The 14,393-nt window shown below is 54.9% G+C and overlaps 1 protein-coding gene across 1 annotated transcript in view; it reads left to right on the top strand.

Annotated features, from left to right (window-relative positions):
• Positions 1-8,870, top strand: part of PIK3R5 (phosphoinositide-3-kinase regulatory subunit 5) — a 72,461-nt gene extending 63,591 nt beyond the window's left edge. Inside the window, exons 6-19 of the mRNA XM_068976906.1 lie at positions 55-124; positions 2,700-2,874; positions 3,420-3,573; positions 4,207-4,290; positions 4,538-5,279; positions 5,408-5,570; positions 5,895-6,020; positions 6,487-6,615; positions 6,748-6,841; positions 7,013-7,089; positions 7,600-7,693; positions 7,895-7,977; positions 8,493-8,605; positions 8,717-8,870. Of these exons, the coding sequence (XP_068833007.1) occupies positions 55-124; positions 2,700-2,874; positions 3,420-3,573; positions 4,207-4,290; positions 4,538-5,279; positions 5,408-5,570; positions 5,895-6,020; positions 6,487-6,615; positions 6,748-6,841; positions 7,013-7,089; positions 7,600-7,693; positions 7,895-7,977; positions 8,493-8,605; positions 8,717-8,870 (2,258 nt within the window). The remainder of the gene's footprint in view (positions 1-54; positions 125-2,699; positions 2,875-3,419; positions 3,574-4,206; positions 4,291-4,537; positions 5,280-5,407; positions 5,571-5,894; positions 6,021-6,486; positions 6,616-6,747; positions 6,842-7,012; positions 7,090-7,599; positions 7,694-7,894; positions 7,978-8,492; positions 8,606-8,716) is intronic.
• The last annotated feature ends 5,523 nt before the right edge of the window (positions 8,871-14,393 follow it).

The raw sequence follows: 14,393 nt of genomic DNA, 5'->3' as shown, positions 1-14,393 counted from the left end.
TGATGAAGGAACAGGTAAATTCATGAACTGCTCTTTTGGGTTTTTTGGCCACAGGAATCTCCTACCAGCGACTGGTGAGGGCCGAGCAGGGCCTGTCCACTAGGAGTCACCGCAGCTCCACTGTGTGAGTGCTCTTGGGGAGGAAGGAAGGGCAGGGCGGGGGGCAGGGGCGGGGGGTGGGGGGGGTGATGTTTTGCGCACTGGCTCATTTTTCTGGGCTAAGCGTCTTTCATCAGATTCCTAAATGGGTCTGAGATTTTAAAACAAAAAAACAAAAATTACCTGCTATGGTTATGCTGAACAAGCACACATTACCTTTCTTTACCCCTACTTTTCAGATGAGGAAGCCAAAGGTCAGAGAGGGCAAGTAATTTCCCCAAGGTCACACAGCTAGTAAAAGTCTGAGCCAGGATTTGAGCCTCAGTCTTACTCAAAAGCCCAGGCTCTTTGTATAATGTCTTTCTGCCTGTCAGTAAAATGGCATTTTCCAAACTTTCCTGACCAAGACCTATAATTTAAAAATGTGTTTTATATGAAAACCTGATACACACACATAGAGCTGAGACAAGTTTTAGGAAAGAAAAGTCACCTTCTCCCAAGCATGTTCTAGTTCAATTTCATTTCAAAGGCAGTTCTGGTTAGGACTTCCTGAGCTGATTTCATTACCCACGGCCTGCAGCTGGAAAAGCGTTTGAGAGGAAACCTCTATTCTGAGGGCCCTCCAGCAAGCCTCCAAGCACATGGGTGCCTGGAGACCCCAGCCTCCACTGGCTCAGAAATTCCTGTCACCCCAGCCCCTTCCTATCCTCAGTCCCAGGGGTTCACAGCACATTCACTGAGCAGATATCATTTGAGTTCCTTCTTGGTAAAAACAAACAGAAAAGCAAGTGGTAGATTTTAAGAGAGAGAGAAAGGGCAGAAAAAATGTCTGGTAAAGAAAGTTTGGTTAATAAGCAAGCAGAATTCCGCCAGGGGGGCTGAGGCAGGTGGATGATGGACAGTCACCAACAGCTTCAAGGCACTTCCTGAACCCCAGGTCGTGCTGCAGAAGTCCCTCCATCATCCAGTCCTCCTGTTAAGTAAGCCTGTGAGAGAGGTATGCTTTAGATCCAGGAACTGAGGCACTGAGAGAGGTTCGTAGAAAGAGCTCACAGCCAAGTCATTCTCACTGTGGTTAACAAGCCTGCAGAGGAGGTGCAAGCGGTGAGGCCTTGGGGTGGCTGGCCCGGTCATGTGTAGAGTGGTGCTTAATGCATGTCCATGAGGGCATGATCCAGCAGTCAGTAAAGGAGGATGACTCAGTGGGGGACTACTTACTTGAGCCTGATCCCTTTTTCTTACAAATAGAGAAATCAAAATGAGTTTCTCCCTAAACTCTTGGGAATCTGACACAGCCCCATCCCGTCCCTGAGTTCTGACCCCCAGGCCAGCTCTGGGACAGTTGTCCACAGACACTGGCAGAAGGGCCACCTGCCTGGTGCTTCTTTGTGCTGTGTTTAAACACTGCAGGACTTGTGAAGGAACAAGCGTGAGCAGTTCACACTAACAGCCTTCACAGGAATACCACTGCTATGGCTGGTGTGTGCTCAGTCCTTCAGTCGTGTCCGACTGTTTGTGATACTGTGGACTGTAGCCTGCCAGGCTCCTCTACCTACGGGATTTTTCCATGCAAGAATACTGGAGTGGAGTACTTTAGAGAAAATGCAGTGATTGGGGGTTGTCGTGGCTGAAGTTCAAACAGTCATGTGTTAACTGAGTGATTGATCCTTGAGGTTCATGATTCTCTTAATATTTGAGTATGTTTAAAATGTCCATAATGCAGACATTTAAACACTGGCATCAGGAGGGAACCCAGGGGCCGATCTCACCTCCTGAGATGGACCACATTCTGCCGGTGGGATGTGTATCTTTCTCAATATACCTACTTTCTGAGTGATTTCACTCAAAAAAAAAAAAAAAAAAAAGAGTCCAGGGGAAGGAAGGTGGGGGTTGGTGACTGGATGCATGCTCTCTACACCAGCCCAGTGCTGGCCTTCATGATGGCTTTGGTGGTCCAGTTTCTGAGACTCCGAGCTCCCAGTGCAGGGGCCCAGGTTCAATTCCTAGTTCTCTAGTCAGAGAGCTAGATCCCACATGGAGCCAAATAAATAATTTTTTTTTTAAAAAAAGAAAGGGCACCCTCTGCCAGAAGAGGAGTCAGATGCAGCCCTGACTTGCTCCCCTTCCTCCTAGCAGAAGCCACCTCACACCCGACCCTTGACTTGAGGAGCACACGGGCTGAAATTTCAGGCCACATCTCACAGCATGTGGTTGCCTTGCTGCCCCCTCCCCAAAATGATCACCTGGCCTCCAATCACCTCCCCTAAAATACAATCCTTTATTGTGTCATTTTGTATCTGTTCAGATGTCTTGTAGGAAAATTTTTTATTAAAAAAAAAAAGAAGGTAGAATTTATCTGTGGAAACAAAGCTCAGTTTTTAAAAGGTCTTTGTAAAGACCAGCTGAAAACTGGTCAAAAGTAGGTGGTAAGGTTTCCCGTCGGAACTGGGACCCCCAAGGCACCGGCTCTCCCCTGGTCTCAGGTCCCGCCTGGGCTGTGAGAAGGCCTGGGTGTCAGAGGGGCCGACCCCAGCCCAAGTGGGCTCTGTGGCGGCCCCACCCCTGTCCCCCAGTGCCAATGGCCGGTCCTCTGTCCCCAGCACTGTGCTCTTGCTGAACCCATTGGAGGTGCAGGCCGAGTTCCTCGCCGTGGCCAACCAGCTGAGCACGCCCGGGCCCTCACCGCACAGCACCTACACCACCCTGCTCCTGCACGCCTTCCAGGCCACCTTTGGGCCCCACTGCGACCTGCCGGGTTTGCACTGCAGGCTGCAGGTATGTGCCTGGGGCCCTGGGCTCAGCAGCGGCCCCTCCCGGCAGAAGTTCTCACTACTCCCTTTTGGAGCCCGCCCGGATATACTGGCCCCCCTCACCTTGAGTGAGGTCGCTGGAGCACTGACCTCGTTGAGAGGTCTCTGTGCTGCTGGTTCCTAACCTGGATGGGTGGAACCAGGACCGAGGGACTGAACGCAGCCTCTGAGGGTGGCGTGAGCTGCGTGGCACAGGCGTGAGCTTTACACTGAACCTGGCACCCTGGTGTCTAGGCTGAGCTCTGGGACCTGCCGGCTGTGTGGCTCCCCCTCTCTGAGCACTGACATTCTGCCCCCTCCTGCCCCAGCTCTGCAAGGCTCTGGGCCTTTCTTTCTGACCATTTCTGGAGAAAGGGGGCTGAAGGGGGGCCTAGCTCGGTGGTCAGTCGTGGGTGGAGGCAGGCAACGAGGCCAGGGAGAGACAGGTCACTGGGAGTTTGAGAAGTTGGGCAGCCAGGCCAAGGTTCACGGGCAAGCCTGCCTACCCCCCTCCCCTACCCTGGCTTTCAGTCTAAGACCCTGGCCGAGCTTGAGGACATCTTCACGGAGACGGCAGAGGCCCAGGAACTGGCATCCGGCATCGGGGATGCTGCCGAGGCCCGCCAGTGGCTCAGGACCAAGCTGCAGGCAGTGGGAGAGAAAGCCGGCTTCCCTGGTGTCCTAGGTGAGGCTCTGGGGATAAGGCCCCATCCCCCGATGGCTCCGTAGCTGCCCAGGCAAGCAGCCCAGCTGGGCCTGCTCCATATAATCATTCAGAGACCCAGATTCTCCAACACCTCCTGCTCTGCCATCCTGAGGGCATGGTTCCCCTCTGCAGGGTTAGGGTTCGGCTGCAGATTGCCACAGGGGTGGTGGTGGGAGGAGGAAAAGGGAGGACTGATCGAGGGCACCGGGCTGCATTTGGAGACAACACAGAAGCTGCACATACCCCTCTGAGCCCCCTTTGTCACATGGCCCACCTTGTCCCAGCGTCTCTGGGCAAAGTCTGTTACAGAAGAAGGGACTCCTGGTGAGCTGGTGCCCTCGTTCTCCTGTTTGAACCGAAGGTTCAGAGCCTAAGACTTGGCCACAGTCCCACAGCTCACAAAAGGGTGTGGCTTCTACCCGGTGGGCTTGAGAAAAGCCCCCTGACTGCAGGTCAGGCATCTCAGATTCCAACTCAGACTTAGCCCACCCGGCTGTTGGTCCCTCTCCCCACTCTGGTCTCTCCTCCAAGACGAAGAGAGGTCTTGGCTGGCCTGTCTCAAGGCGCCGGCCCAGCCCTCACCTCCTGGCCCTCCCTCCCTGGCTCCTCCAGACACCGCCAAACCCGGAAAGCTGCGCACCATCCCCATGCCCGTGGCCAGGTGCTACACCTACAGCTGGAACCAGGACAGCTTCGGTGAGTGGCCCGCTGGGCTCCCCCCTGGTGCCCACCCCCCAAACTTCCAGAGCTGTCTTCCTCTGCAGTGGGCCTCCCAGCTGAGCAGGCTCTGAGCAGAGCAGAGGGCAGGCTCTGAGTCCGGGGCTGGCTCCCTGCCTTCTTCCCCCCAGCGTCGTTCTGTCTGAGTCGGTCACCCTTCCCAGGGTTGTGCAGGAGGGGTCCCAGGGCCTGATGCCCAGACGGTGTACCCCGTTACTCCCGGCAGACATCCTGCAGGAAATCCTGCTGAAGGAACAAGAGCTGCTCCAACCGGGCATCCTAGGGGACGACGAGGATGAGGACGGGGAGGAGGAGGATGAGGATGAGGACGAGGAGGAGGAGGACTTGGACAGCGACAGGCACTGTGCCGAGAGGGACTCTCTGCTCTCCACCAGCTCCGCAGCCTCCCGCGACTCCACCCTGTCCCTTGCCTCATCCCAGGCCTCAGGACCCACCCTCCACCGCCAGCTGCTGACCTCCTTTGTGTCGGGCCTGTCGGACGGCATGGACAGTGGCTACGTGGAGGATAGTGAGGAGAGCTCCTTCGAGAGGCCCAAAAGGCCTGGCAGCCAAGAACGCCGGGGCCACCGCAGGTCCGGACAGAAGTTCAACAGGATCTATAAACTCTTCAAGAGCACCAGCCAGCTCGTGCTTCGGAGGGACTCCCGGGCCCTGGAGGGCTGCCCGGACAGCGCCCTGCCCCTGCGGCGGGCCGGCAGCCTCTGCAGCCCCGTCAGCCCCCTGGACGGCCCGAGGCCTGCCTCCCGGGCCCAGCGCTCACGCTCCCTGCCACAGGCAAAGCTCAGCCCCCCGCTGCCCGGCTGGCTCCTGGCCCCCGCCTCCCGCCACCAGCGCCGCCGCCCCTTCCTGAGCGGGGACGAGGACCCCAAGGCCTCCACGTTGCGAGTCGTGGTCTTCGGCTCCGATCGGATCTCGGGGAAGGTAGCCCGGGCATACAGCAAACTGCGGTGAGAGCCGGAGCTGGGCCTCCATCTGCCCTGGGCTAAAGAGGGGTGGTGCTGGTGGCATCTGGGCTCGAGGACTGGGGTCCCCCAGGGGCCCAGGGTCTCCCTTCTCACTATCTTCTTCTCCACAGGCGGCTGGAGAGCAACCGTCCACTCCTCACACGGTTCTTCAAGCTCCAATTCTTCTACGTGCCCGTGAAGCGGAGCCAAGGAACTGGTGGCTGCACCAGCCCAGCTTCTCCGTGCCAGACGTCCTCCCTCCCCGCAGACTCCCCGAGGCACCCCAGCCCTGCGGTACGTCCCCAGCCCCAGGCCCAGCAGGGTGGCAAAGCAAGGAGACATGAGCAGGTCCCAGATCCCCGGAAGGGGCTGGTTGGAAGTCAGGAGCAGCAGCTACCCCTGTTTATGAGGCACATCCTCCTGGGTGGGCCTGGCTCCCAGGCGTGCTCCCTGCCCTGCATGTGGTGATGGGGTGGGAGGGGCATGGACTGAGGGTTATTAGACCACTCCAAGGGCAAGGGAGAAGCTTGGGATGGGACAGCGGGTGCCGTGCAGGGCCACAGCGAGGGTGGCAGGGTAGGGCCAGGGTGCCAGGTATGACTGTCGCCCCCTCTCCAGGAGCTGGGCGCAGCCCCCTGGGGCGAGAGCACCAACGACATCTCCCACTACCTCGGCATGCTCGACCCCTGGTATGAGCGCAACGTGCTGGGCCTCATGCACCTGCCCCCCGAAGTCCTGTGCCAGGTGAGCCGCCCCTTTCCGGGGTGCAGAGACTGGGGGGCCCCTGGCTGCAGTCACCCAGTCTTGCTTTGAAGGCCCTAGTTTAGGGGGTCCAGCTGGAGGCCTCCCTGGAGGGCCAGGGCTCCCTCGTGATCGAGCAGGGAGGCTGGGTGGAAGCAGGGCTGAGCTGAACCTGGGGCTCCAAGGCCCAGGGAGGGGGTCTCGATCCTGGGAGGGAGGGAGGGGCACCAGAAGGATCCAGGCGTCTTAGGCCTCAGCCCCCACTCCTCAACCCCCAGCTTCGACCAGCTCGGAGGCTGGAGAGGAGGGACGGAGGCAGGCCATGGGTCCTCCCCAACCCTTCCATTTCCTCCCCGCATCTCACCACCCCCATCCCTGGCCCTGCCTGCCCCTGGATCTGTCTCCTTTGTGTGTCGTCCTCTCATCCTCCCTCTTCTCTCTCCATCTCGGGGCTCCCCTCCACCTCCAGCAGTCTCTGAAGGCAGAGTCCCGGCCCCTGGAGGGCTCCCCTGCCCAGCTGCCCATCCTGGCCGACATGCTGCTCTATTACTGCCGCTTCGCTGCCCGCCCGGTGCTGCTACAGGTCTATCAGACCGAGGTAAAGCCTGTCCTGCCACTCCAGACTGGCTGCAGGGTCCCCCTCCGCCCACCCCTGGCAGCCCTGTGCGGGGGGCGCCTGGGAGTCCCTCTGGGAGGTCCACGCTGATGCCCGCCCTCCTGCCCACTCCAGCTGACCTTCATCACTGGGGAGAAGACGACAGAGATCTTCATCCACTCCCTGGAGCTGGGTCACTCTGCTGCCACGCGTGCCATCAAGGCTTCAGGTAGGTCCTACCTGAGCCCCTGTGGAGGTGGGCCAAGATCCAGGGGGTCCCTGGGGAGGAGGGGTCACAGGGTAGTGGGGCAGAAGGGACAAGAAAGAGGTGGGGAGGCAGGGCCCCGGGTCTGTGAGGGCCTGGAAGGGAGAGGAGCAGAGGGTCTGTTTGCATGCACAGGTCCTGGTAGCAAGCGGCTGGGCATTGACGGTGACCGGGAGGCCGTCCCGCTAACACTACAGATTATCTACAGCAAGGTGAGCGTGCTGCTGGCCTGCCCCTCGGGTCTGCTCCCCATGCCACCTCCCCAGAGCCAGCCTCCTATGTACTGGGCCCAGTCTATAAGCTGGAAGGCCGTGGCAGGCTGCCAGGGCGCTCCAGGATGCTAAGAGAATGGGGAAGGAGAGGCAGTGGACCTTGCCCTCTCCCTCTGCCTCCAAAGCTGCCCTCCCCCGGGGCAGTCCCCCTCGTCAGTGTGCTTGGGGACCCGGATTCCGGGCTGGGGGTGAGGATGGAGCAGAGTTCAACCCGGTCATCAGGCTGGCCCGTGGACCAAACCAGTGACCTGGCAGCTCCTCCTGGGGTCCACAAGGTCTTTATAGGGGTCGCAGGGCTCTTGGTGAAGAAGCTGGCTGACGGGTGAAGGAGAGAGAGCTGCCTGGGTGTGCCGGTGGCAGGCGGTACCCTGTGGCTGGCAGGTCTGGAGCTGAAGGCACCAGGCACCGGGGGCCTGGGCCTCAGACAGTGTGGCTCTGCTCCCTTCCTAGGGGGCCATCAGTGGACGCAGTCGCTGGAGCAACATGGAGAAGGTCTGCACCTCTGTCAACCTCAGCAAGGCCTGCCGGCAGCAGGAGGAGTTAGGTGAGGGGGTGGGGGTGGGGGCGCGGGTAGGGGGACCGGGAGGTGGGGTGGGGCAGGGGCAGGGTAGGGATGAGGACAGGGAGGTGGAGGACCAGGAAGTGGAGGTGGGGGACAGGGAGGTGGAGGTGGGGGCAGGGGTTGAGGGAGGGGACAGGGACACGGGTGGTCCTGAGCCTGGCCTGAGCCGCCCCTGCCCTTCAGACTCGAGCACAGAGGCCCTGACGCTGAACCTGACAGAAGTGGTGAAAAGGCAGAACCCTAAATCTAAGAAGGGCTTCAACCAGGTAAGGGCGCCCCCTCCTCTCCGCCACCCCCTCAGGAGACTTACCGGGCACGTGTGTGTATGCATGTGTGTGTCTGTGTATGCATGTGTGTGTCTGTGCGTATGGGGGTGGCGTGTCCAAGGGCTGTGCTGGGCCGTGTGGGTGAGAGGAGAGGCTGGTGAGGGGTGTGCGCACGTGTGGGGGCTCTGGGAGGAGGAGGTACCCTTGCACCTGCAGAAAGGCTCTGTGGTGGCTGCCAGGGGAGCCCCGAGCGGGCTCTGTGTCAGGGAACCGAGGCTCTCATGATGCAGGCAGTGGGGTTTTCCTCCCAGAACAAATGCTCCTTTTAGACTCAGGAAAGGGCAGAGGCTGGGAGGGAGTCAGGGCATGATGGAGGCTGTGGGCCCATCCCCTGTGTGCCCCCACCCCTTGGACCCAGGTGGGTGGTTCCAAGGGGAGAGGTTGCCGAGGGCTGGCAGCTCCAAAGGAGAGGAGGGGGTGGACAGGGCTCCAGGTGACCCGGGCCCTCTTTGCAGATTACCACGTCACAGGTCAAAGTGGACAAGGTGCAGATCATCGGCTCTAACAGCTGCCCCTTTGCTGTGTGCCTGGACCAGGACGAGCGGAAGATCCTGCAGAGTGTGGTCAGGTAGGAAAGTGGGGGCCCCTGGCCCTGCTTCAGCACCCCTACCCCCGACCCTGAGGCCTGGAAGGAGCTGGAAGGGTGGGACCCTGCCCTGACACCCACCCTGCCCCACAGGTGCGAGGTCTCGCCCTGCTACAAGCCTGAGAAGAGCAACCTCTGCCCCCAGCCCCAGAAGCCCTCCCACCCATCGGCGCAGGGGCAGACCACGCCTGACCTCTGCTCCCTGCTCTGTCTGCCCATCATGACTTTCAGCGGAGCTCTGCCCTAGCCGTGTGGCACCAGCCTGGACAGGAAGCCTGGGGGCAGCCTTCTCAAGGCTGCCTTTTCCTGGGAGGGCCTGGCTCCTGGTGGACAGCTGAATGGCCCTGTGCTGGGTCAGGGTCCCCGCTGTGGGCTCTGCAGCAGACAGGGGGTTAATGGTGCCTCAGAGCTCTGTTTGGGAAAAAAAATAACAACCAGGCATTAGGGGGAGGGACTTGTCCTTACAGCCCCTCAGATTCCTCAGGTAGAGAGGAGAGGGATGAGTGAGCCGATCTCTGGAGGCCCTGCCCTCTAGATGGTCTAGGATCCTCTCTAGAAGGAAGATCCGAGGCTCTGGTGCTCTGGGGGGTGGAGGGATTAGGGCTCCCTCTCGACCCTTGGCCAGGCCCTCCCCTTACTTTGTCAGAGACTTGCGGAGTGGGGGGGCCTTTGAGTCTGGAGTTGGGTCCCCCTACCTGGGGTTCAGGTAGTAGAAACATGGGTGTTATTTTTCTGACCCCATTGCCGGCCCCTATCCCCTTCTCCGTCTATCTTTCTCTCTCACATGCACACTTTCTCTCTCTCAAATTCCCTGGGTCTTCTAAAGAACAGCACCAACACCTGTTTACTGTCAGGACTCAGAGCAGACTCCTTCTGGAGCCCCTTCCTGGATCGAGATTCCTGGAGGAGACAGGAAAAGCCTAGATTCGGTGGCAGCTCAGTGACCTTCTGGCTAAATGGCCAGAAGGAAGTGAATTAGCGTCTTCAAGCCTCTTTTGTTGAGGGGGCTGATGAGGCCTCCTTGAAGGGTTGAGACAAGACTGCAGAGCACCTGGCCCAGCACCTCTCTCAGGTGCTCAGGAAAGCTCCGTGGCCTCACACCCTGAGCACTGAGTCCCCGGTATGGTGGTGGAGGGGAGGGAAGGCTCTTCATTGCCTCTTTCCCAATTTGCTGCTGAGGCAGGACCCAGATGAGAGGGGAAGGGACGCTCAGCCGTACCCTCTGAAGGAGGAATTGCCTTGGTCTGGGTAAGGAGAGGGTCCACAGCTGCCCTAGCCTTCACCTCTGCCTCTCCCAGGCTGGCCCGCCTGACCCCACCTCCCAACTCAGTCCATCACGTGTGGAATCTTCCAGCCCCAGAGTTCACAGGCACCATTGCGCCTGGACAAGTTCCCAGAGGAGCAGAGCGTGGAGAGCTGATCTCAAGGAGCTCAGAGGCTGATTGGGGGCAAATGGCTGATAGAACACGAGAGCCAAAAACTAGTAACTGCCAGGTGACACTGGTTTGAGAATCTGGACGCTGATGTGTGGGCTGGGGTGGTCGGGTGGAAGGCTGGGCTGGGGCTCAGGGTTTGGAGTGGGAGAGGTGGGGAAGTAACCATGGACGCAGACAGTTATATCTGTACAGAACCCCTCCCACTCCTGATTCATTTGTGCCAAAGGCTCTGGGCTCATAGGAGCCCGTGAAGCCCCAGCCCAGCGTACTCAGGACCTGAGAGACGTGGACAGAGCGGCTCCATCTCCCCCGACCCCCGTATTACCATCCCTCCCCTGTCCAGGCCCCAGACAGTGGTGGGCAATACACCTTCAATGTTTTTTGTCTTATGAGTCCATTGTCCTATGACATGATTGACAGACGTCCAAGAATAAATGAGTGGAATTTAATATTATTGTCAAATAAAATTTGATTTCTCTTGGATTTGATGATCTACAGTTATTTCCCTGCTAGTTTCAGTTCATGTAAGTCATTTCACACAGAATGGAAATAAGGTTCTTTGAGGATTGCTTTGTTTATCTTTTTGTAATTTTCCTCTCTATAAAAAATACATTTTATACCCAAGTCTTCCTTCCATATAGCCCTCACTGTGCTGCTGAGCAGAAGGGAAGTGAGCTTTGTGCTGGACCTCTCAGATTCATTTGGGAATTTCGAGAAAATGGAGAAATTTCTCAAAATTACAGTTTGCCAATCTGACAATGGAAATGGCTATCCCAAATGGGGTAATATAATTTTTATAATGGAAAACATTACTTAATTAGACTGGCAGCCAATTATCTTTTTACTGTCTCCCTAGTTGCAAATTTTCCAGAATACCATATAGTTGGGACCATCACCGACTCAATGGGCATGAATTTGAGCAAACTCCAGGAGATGATACTGAAGGACAAGGAAGCCTGGCATGCTGCAGTCCCTTGGATCAAAAAGTCAGACACGACTTAGCAACTGAACAACCTGTAGTACATCAGTTCAGTTTAGTTCAGTCGCTCAGTCGTGTCCGACTCTTTGCGACCCCATGAATCGCAGCACTCCAGGCCTCCCTGTCCATCACCAATTCCCGGAGTTCACTCAGACTCACGTCCATCGAGTCAGTGATGCCATCCAGCCATCTCATCCTCTGTCGTCCCCTTCTTCTCCTGCCCCCAATCCCTCCCAGCATCAGAGTCTTTCCCAATGAGTCAACTCTTTGCAAAAGGTGGCCAAAGTACTGGAGTTTCAGCTTCAGCATCATTCCCTCCAAAGAAATCTCAGGGCTGATCTCCTTCAGAATGGACTGGTTGGATCTCCTTGCAGTCCAAGGGACTCTCAAGAGTCTTCTCCAACACGACAGTTCAAAAGCATAAATTCTTCGGCACTCAGCCTTCTTCACAGTCCAACTCTCACATCCATACATGACCATAGGAAAAACCATAGCCTTGACTAGATGGACCTTAGTCGGCAAAGTAATGTCTCTGCTTTTGAATATGCTATCTAGGTTGGTCATAACTTTTCTTCCAAGGAGTAAGCATCTTTTAATTTCATGGCTGCAGTCACCATCTGCAGTGATTTTGGAGCCCCAAAAAATAAAGTCTGACACTGTTTCCACTGTTTCCCCATCTATTTCCCGTGAAGTGATGGGAATAGATGCCATGATCTTCATTTTCTGAATGTTGAGCTTTAAGCCAACTTTTTCACTCTCCTCTTTCACTTTCATCAAGAGGCTTTTGAGTTCCTCTTCACTTTCTGCCATAAGGGTGGTGTCATCTGCATACCTGAGGTTATTGACATTTCTCCCAGTAATCTTGATTCCAGCTTGTGTTTCTTCCAGCCCAGCGTTTCTCATGATGTTCTCTGCATATAAGTTAAATAAGCAGGGTGACAATATACAGCCTTGACGTACTCCTTTTCCTATTTGGAACCAGTCTGTTGTTCCATGTCCAGTTCTAACTGTTGCTTCCTGACCTGCGTACAGATTTCTCAAGAGGCAGGTCAGGTGGTCTGGTATTCCCATCTCTTTCAGAATTTTCCACAGTTTATTGTGATCCACACAGTCAAAGGCTTTGGAATAGTCAATCAAGCAGAAATAGATGTTTTTCTGGAACTCTCTTGCTTTTTCCATGATCCAGCAGATGTTGGCAATTTGATCTCTGGTTCCTCTGCCTTTTCTAAAACCAGCTTGAACATCAGGAATTTCATGGTTCACGTATTGCTGAAGCCTGGCTTGGAGAATTTTGAGCATTACTTTACTAGCATGTGAGATGAGTGCAATTGTGCAGTAGTTTGAGCATTCTTTGGCATTGCCTTTCTCTGGGATTGGAATGAAAACTGACCTTTTCCAGTCCTGTGGCCACTGCTGAGTTTTCCAAATATGCTGGCATATTGAGTGCAGCACTTTCACAGCATCATCTTTCAGGATTTGAAACAGCTCAACTTTACATAGCTTTTTCATATTGGTTCCTTTCACTTAGCAATATGCATTGAGCATTCCTCCATGTCTTCATAGCTCATTTGTTTTTGTTGCTGAATAGTATTTCAATTTATTGAGGTACCAGGGTTTATTTATACATTCATGTAATAAAGAACATCTTGGTTGATGCACATTTGGGACATTTATGAATAAAGCTGCCATAAACATACGGTGCTGGTTTTTGTTCAGACATACACACGTTTTCCACTCATTTGGATAAATACCAAGGAACATAGTTGCTTGATCATATGGTGCAAATACAGTATAGTTAGGCTTTTCTATTTTTTCGGTCTCACCAGCAATGCATGAGAGTTCCTGTACCTGCACACCCTTATTAGCATTTGGTGTTGTCGGTGCTTTGAATTTGATCCATTCTAATGGGTGTGTAGTGATATCTCCTTGGTTGTTTTCTTTCGCAGTTCCCTAAAGACTGATGTTGAGCATCTTTTCATGTATTTGCCATATGTCTATTTTCTTTCTTTTAATGTTTAAAATAGACTATTTTTAGAGCAGCTTTAAGATCAAAGCAAAATTAAGCAGAGGATATGGAAAGTTCCCACATATCCCACCTCCTTCCACTATCAACTAGTACATTTGTTACAACTGATGAACCTACATGGGTCCATTATTATTGCTCAAAGTCTGTTGTTTACATTAGGGCTCGCTGTTGGCATTGTATAATACATTCTATGGATTTGGAAAAATATATCCACCATCATAATATCACACAAAGTAGTGTCACTGCCCTGAAAATCTCTGTGTTCCCCAGTTCACCTGTTCTTCCCCTACCCCCTGCCAACCACTGATCTTTTTACCATCTCCATAGTTTTTCCTTTTCCAGAATGTTATGTAGTTGGAATTGTATCGTCTGTGGCTTTTTTTGCATTGGCTTTGTCTCTTTTCTTTGCTGAGGTATCTGTTCAGATCTTTTGCCCTAGTTTTAATTGGGTTGTTTGTTTTCTTATTGTTGAATGTTAAAAAGAGTTTTTGGAGCACAAGTTTTGGATACCAGTCCTTTATCAGATAAGTGTTTTGCAAATATTTTCTTCCAATCTGTGGCTTATGTTTTCATTCTCTTAACACTGCCTTTTGCAGAGCAGATGATCTTAATTTTAATGAAGTCCAATTTATCCACTCGTTCTGCCCTGGTGGCTTGGAACTTCCTTTGGGGCCCAGGACACAGTGGTCTCAGGCCTCTTCCTGTGGTCCCTGACATCCATCGTGCCTCTTCCAGAGGAATGGCTCTCCCACAACCCCTGGGGCAGGGAACGCTTAGCGCCCCTCAGTCTACTCAAAGGAAAGACATCAGAGAGATTTCCAGGTCCTACAGCTTCTCCCCGCAGGAGATGCACGTGGACATGGACTGCTTGGCACCTGCCCTGGGACTTCAGACTTCCCTTCCCCCAGCTGCCACACCCATCACACCCTCTAGCACTGGGATGTCAGCCGCTGCCCTGGGAGCAGGGCTCCTGGGTTTTCTTGGGGAAGAAACTACTCTTTTTGTCCAATCTCGAAATCCTTCTATTTGATCCCCTAGCCCTACCAGTACAGTCATGGTAAAGGAAGCCAGCTCTCCTGGGAAAGAGTGCTCTCCCTGGAGCAAAGACAGGCAGGTGGCAAGTCGTCCCCATCTGCAGCAGGCACACCTGTGTCCTGGTCAGATCCCAGCCCCAGGATCTCAGTCTGCTTGGGCTCCTAACAAAATACCATAGAGTGAGTGATTTAAACAACAGATGTTTACTTCTCAAGAGACGTGTGTTCGATCCCTGGGTCAGCAAGATTCCCTGGAGAAGGGGATGGCAACCCATTCCAGTATTCTTGCTGGACG

This window comes from Capricornis sumatraensis, chromosome 8 (assembly GCF_032405125.1).
Source record: "Capricornis sumatraensis isolate serow.1 chromosome 8, serow.2, whole genome shotgun sequence".
NCBI lineage: Eukaryota > Metazoa > Chordata > Mammalia > Artiodactyla > Bovidae > Capricornis > Capricornis sumatraensis.
The sequence above is the reverse complement of the archived record's forward strand: the minus strand, read 5'-3'. Positions and strand labels throughout refer to the sequence as shown.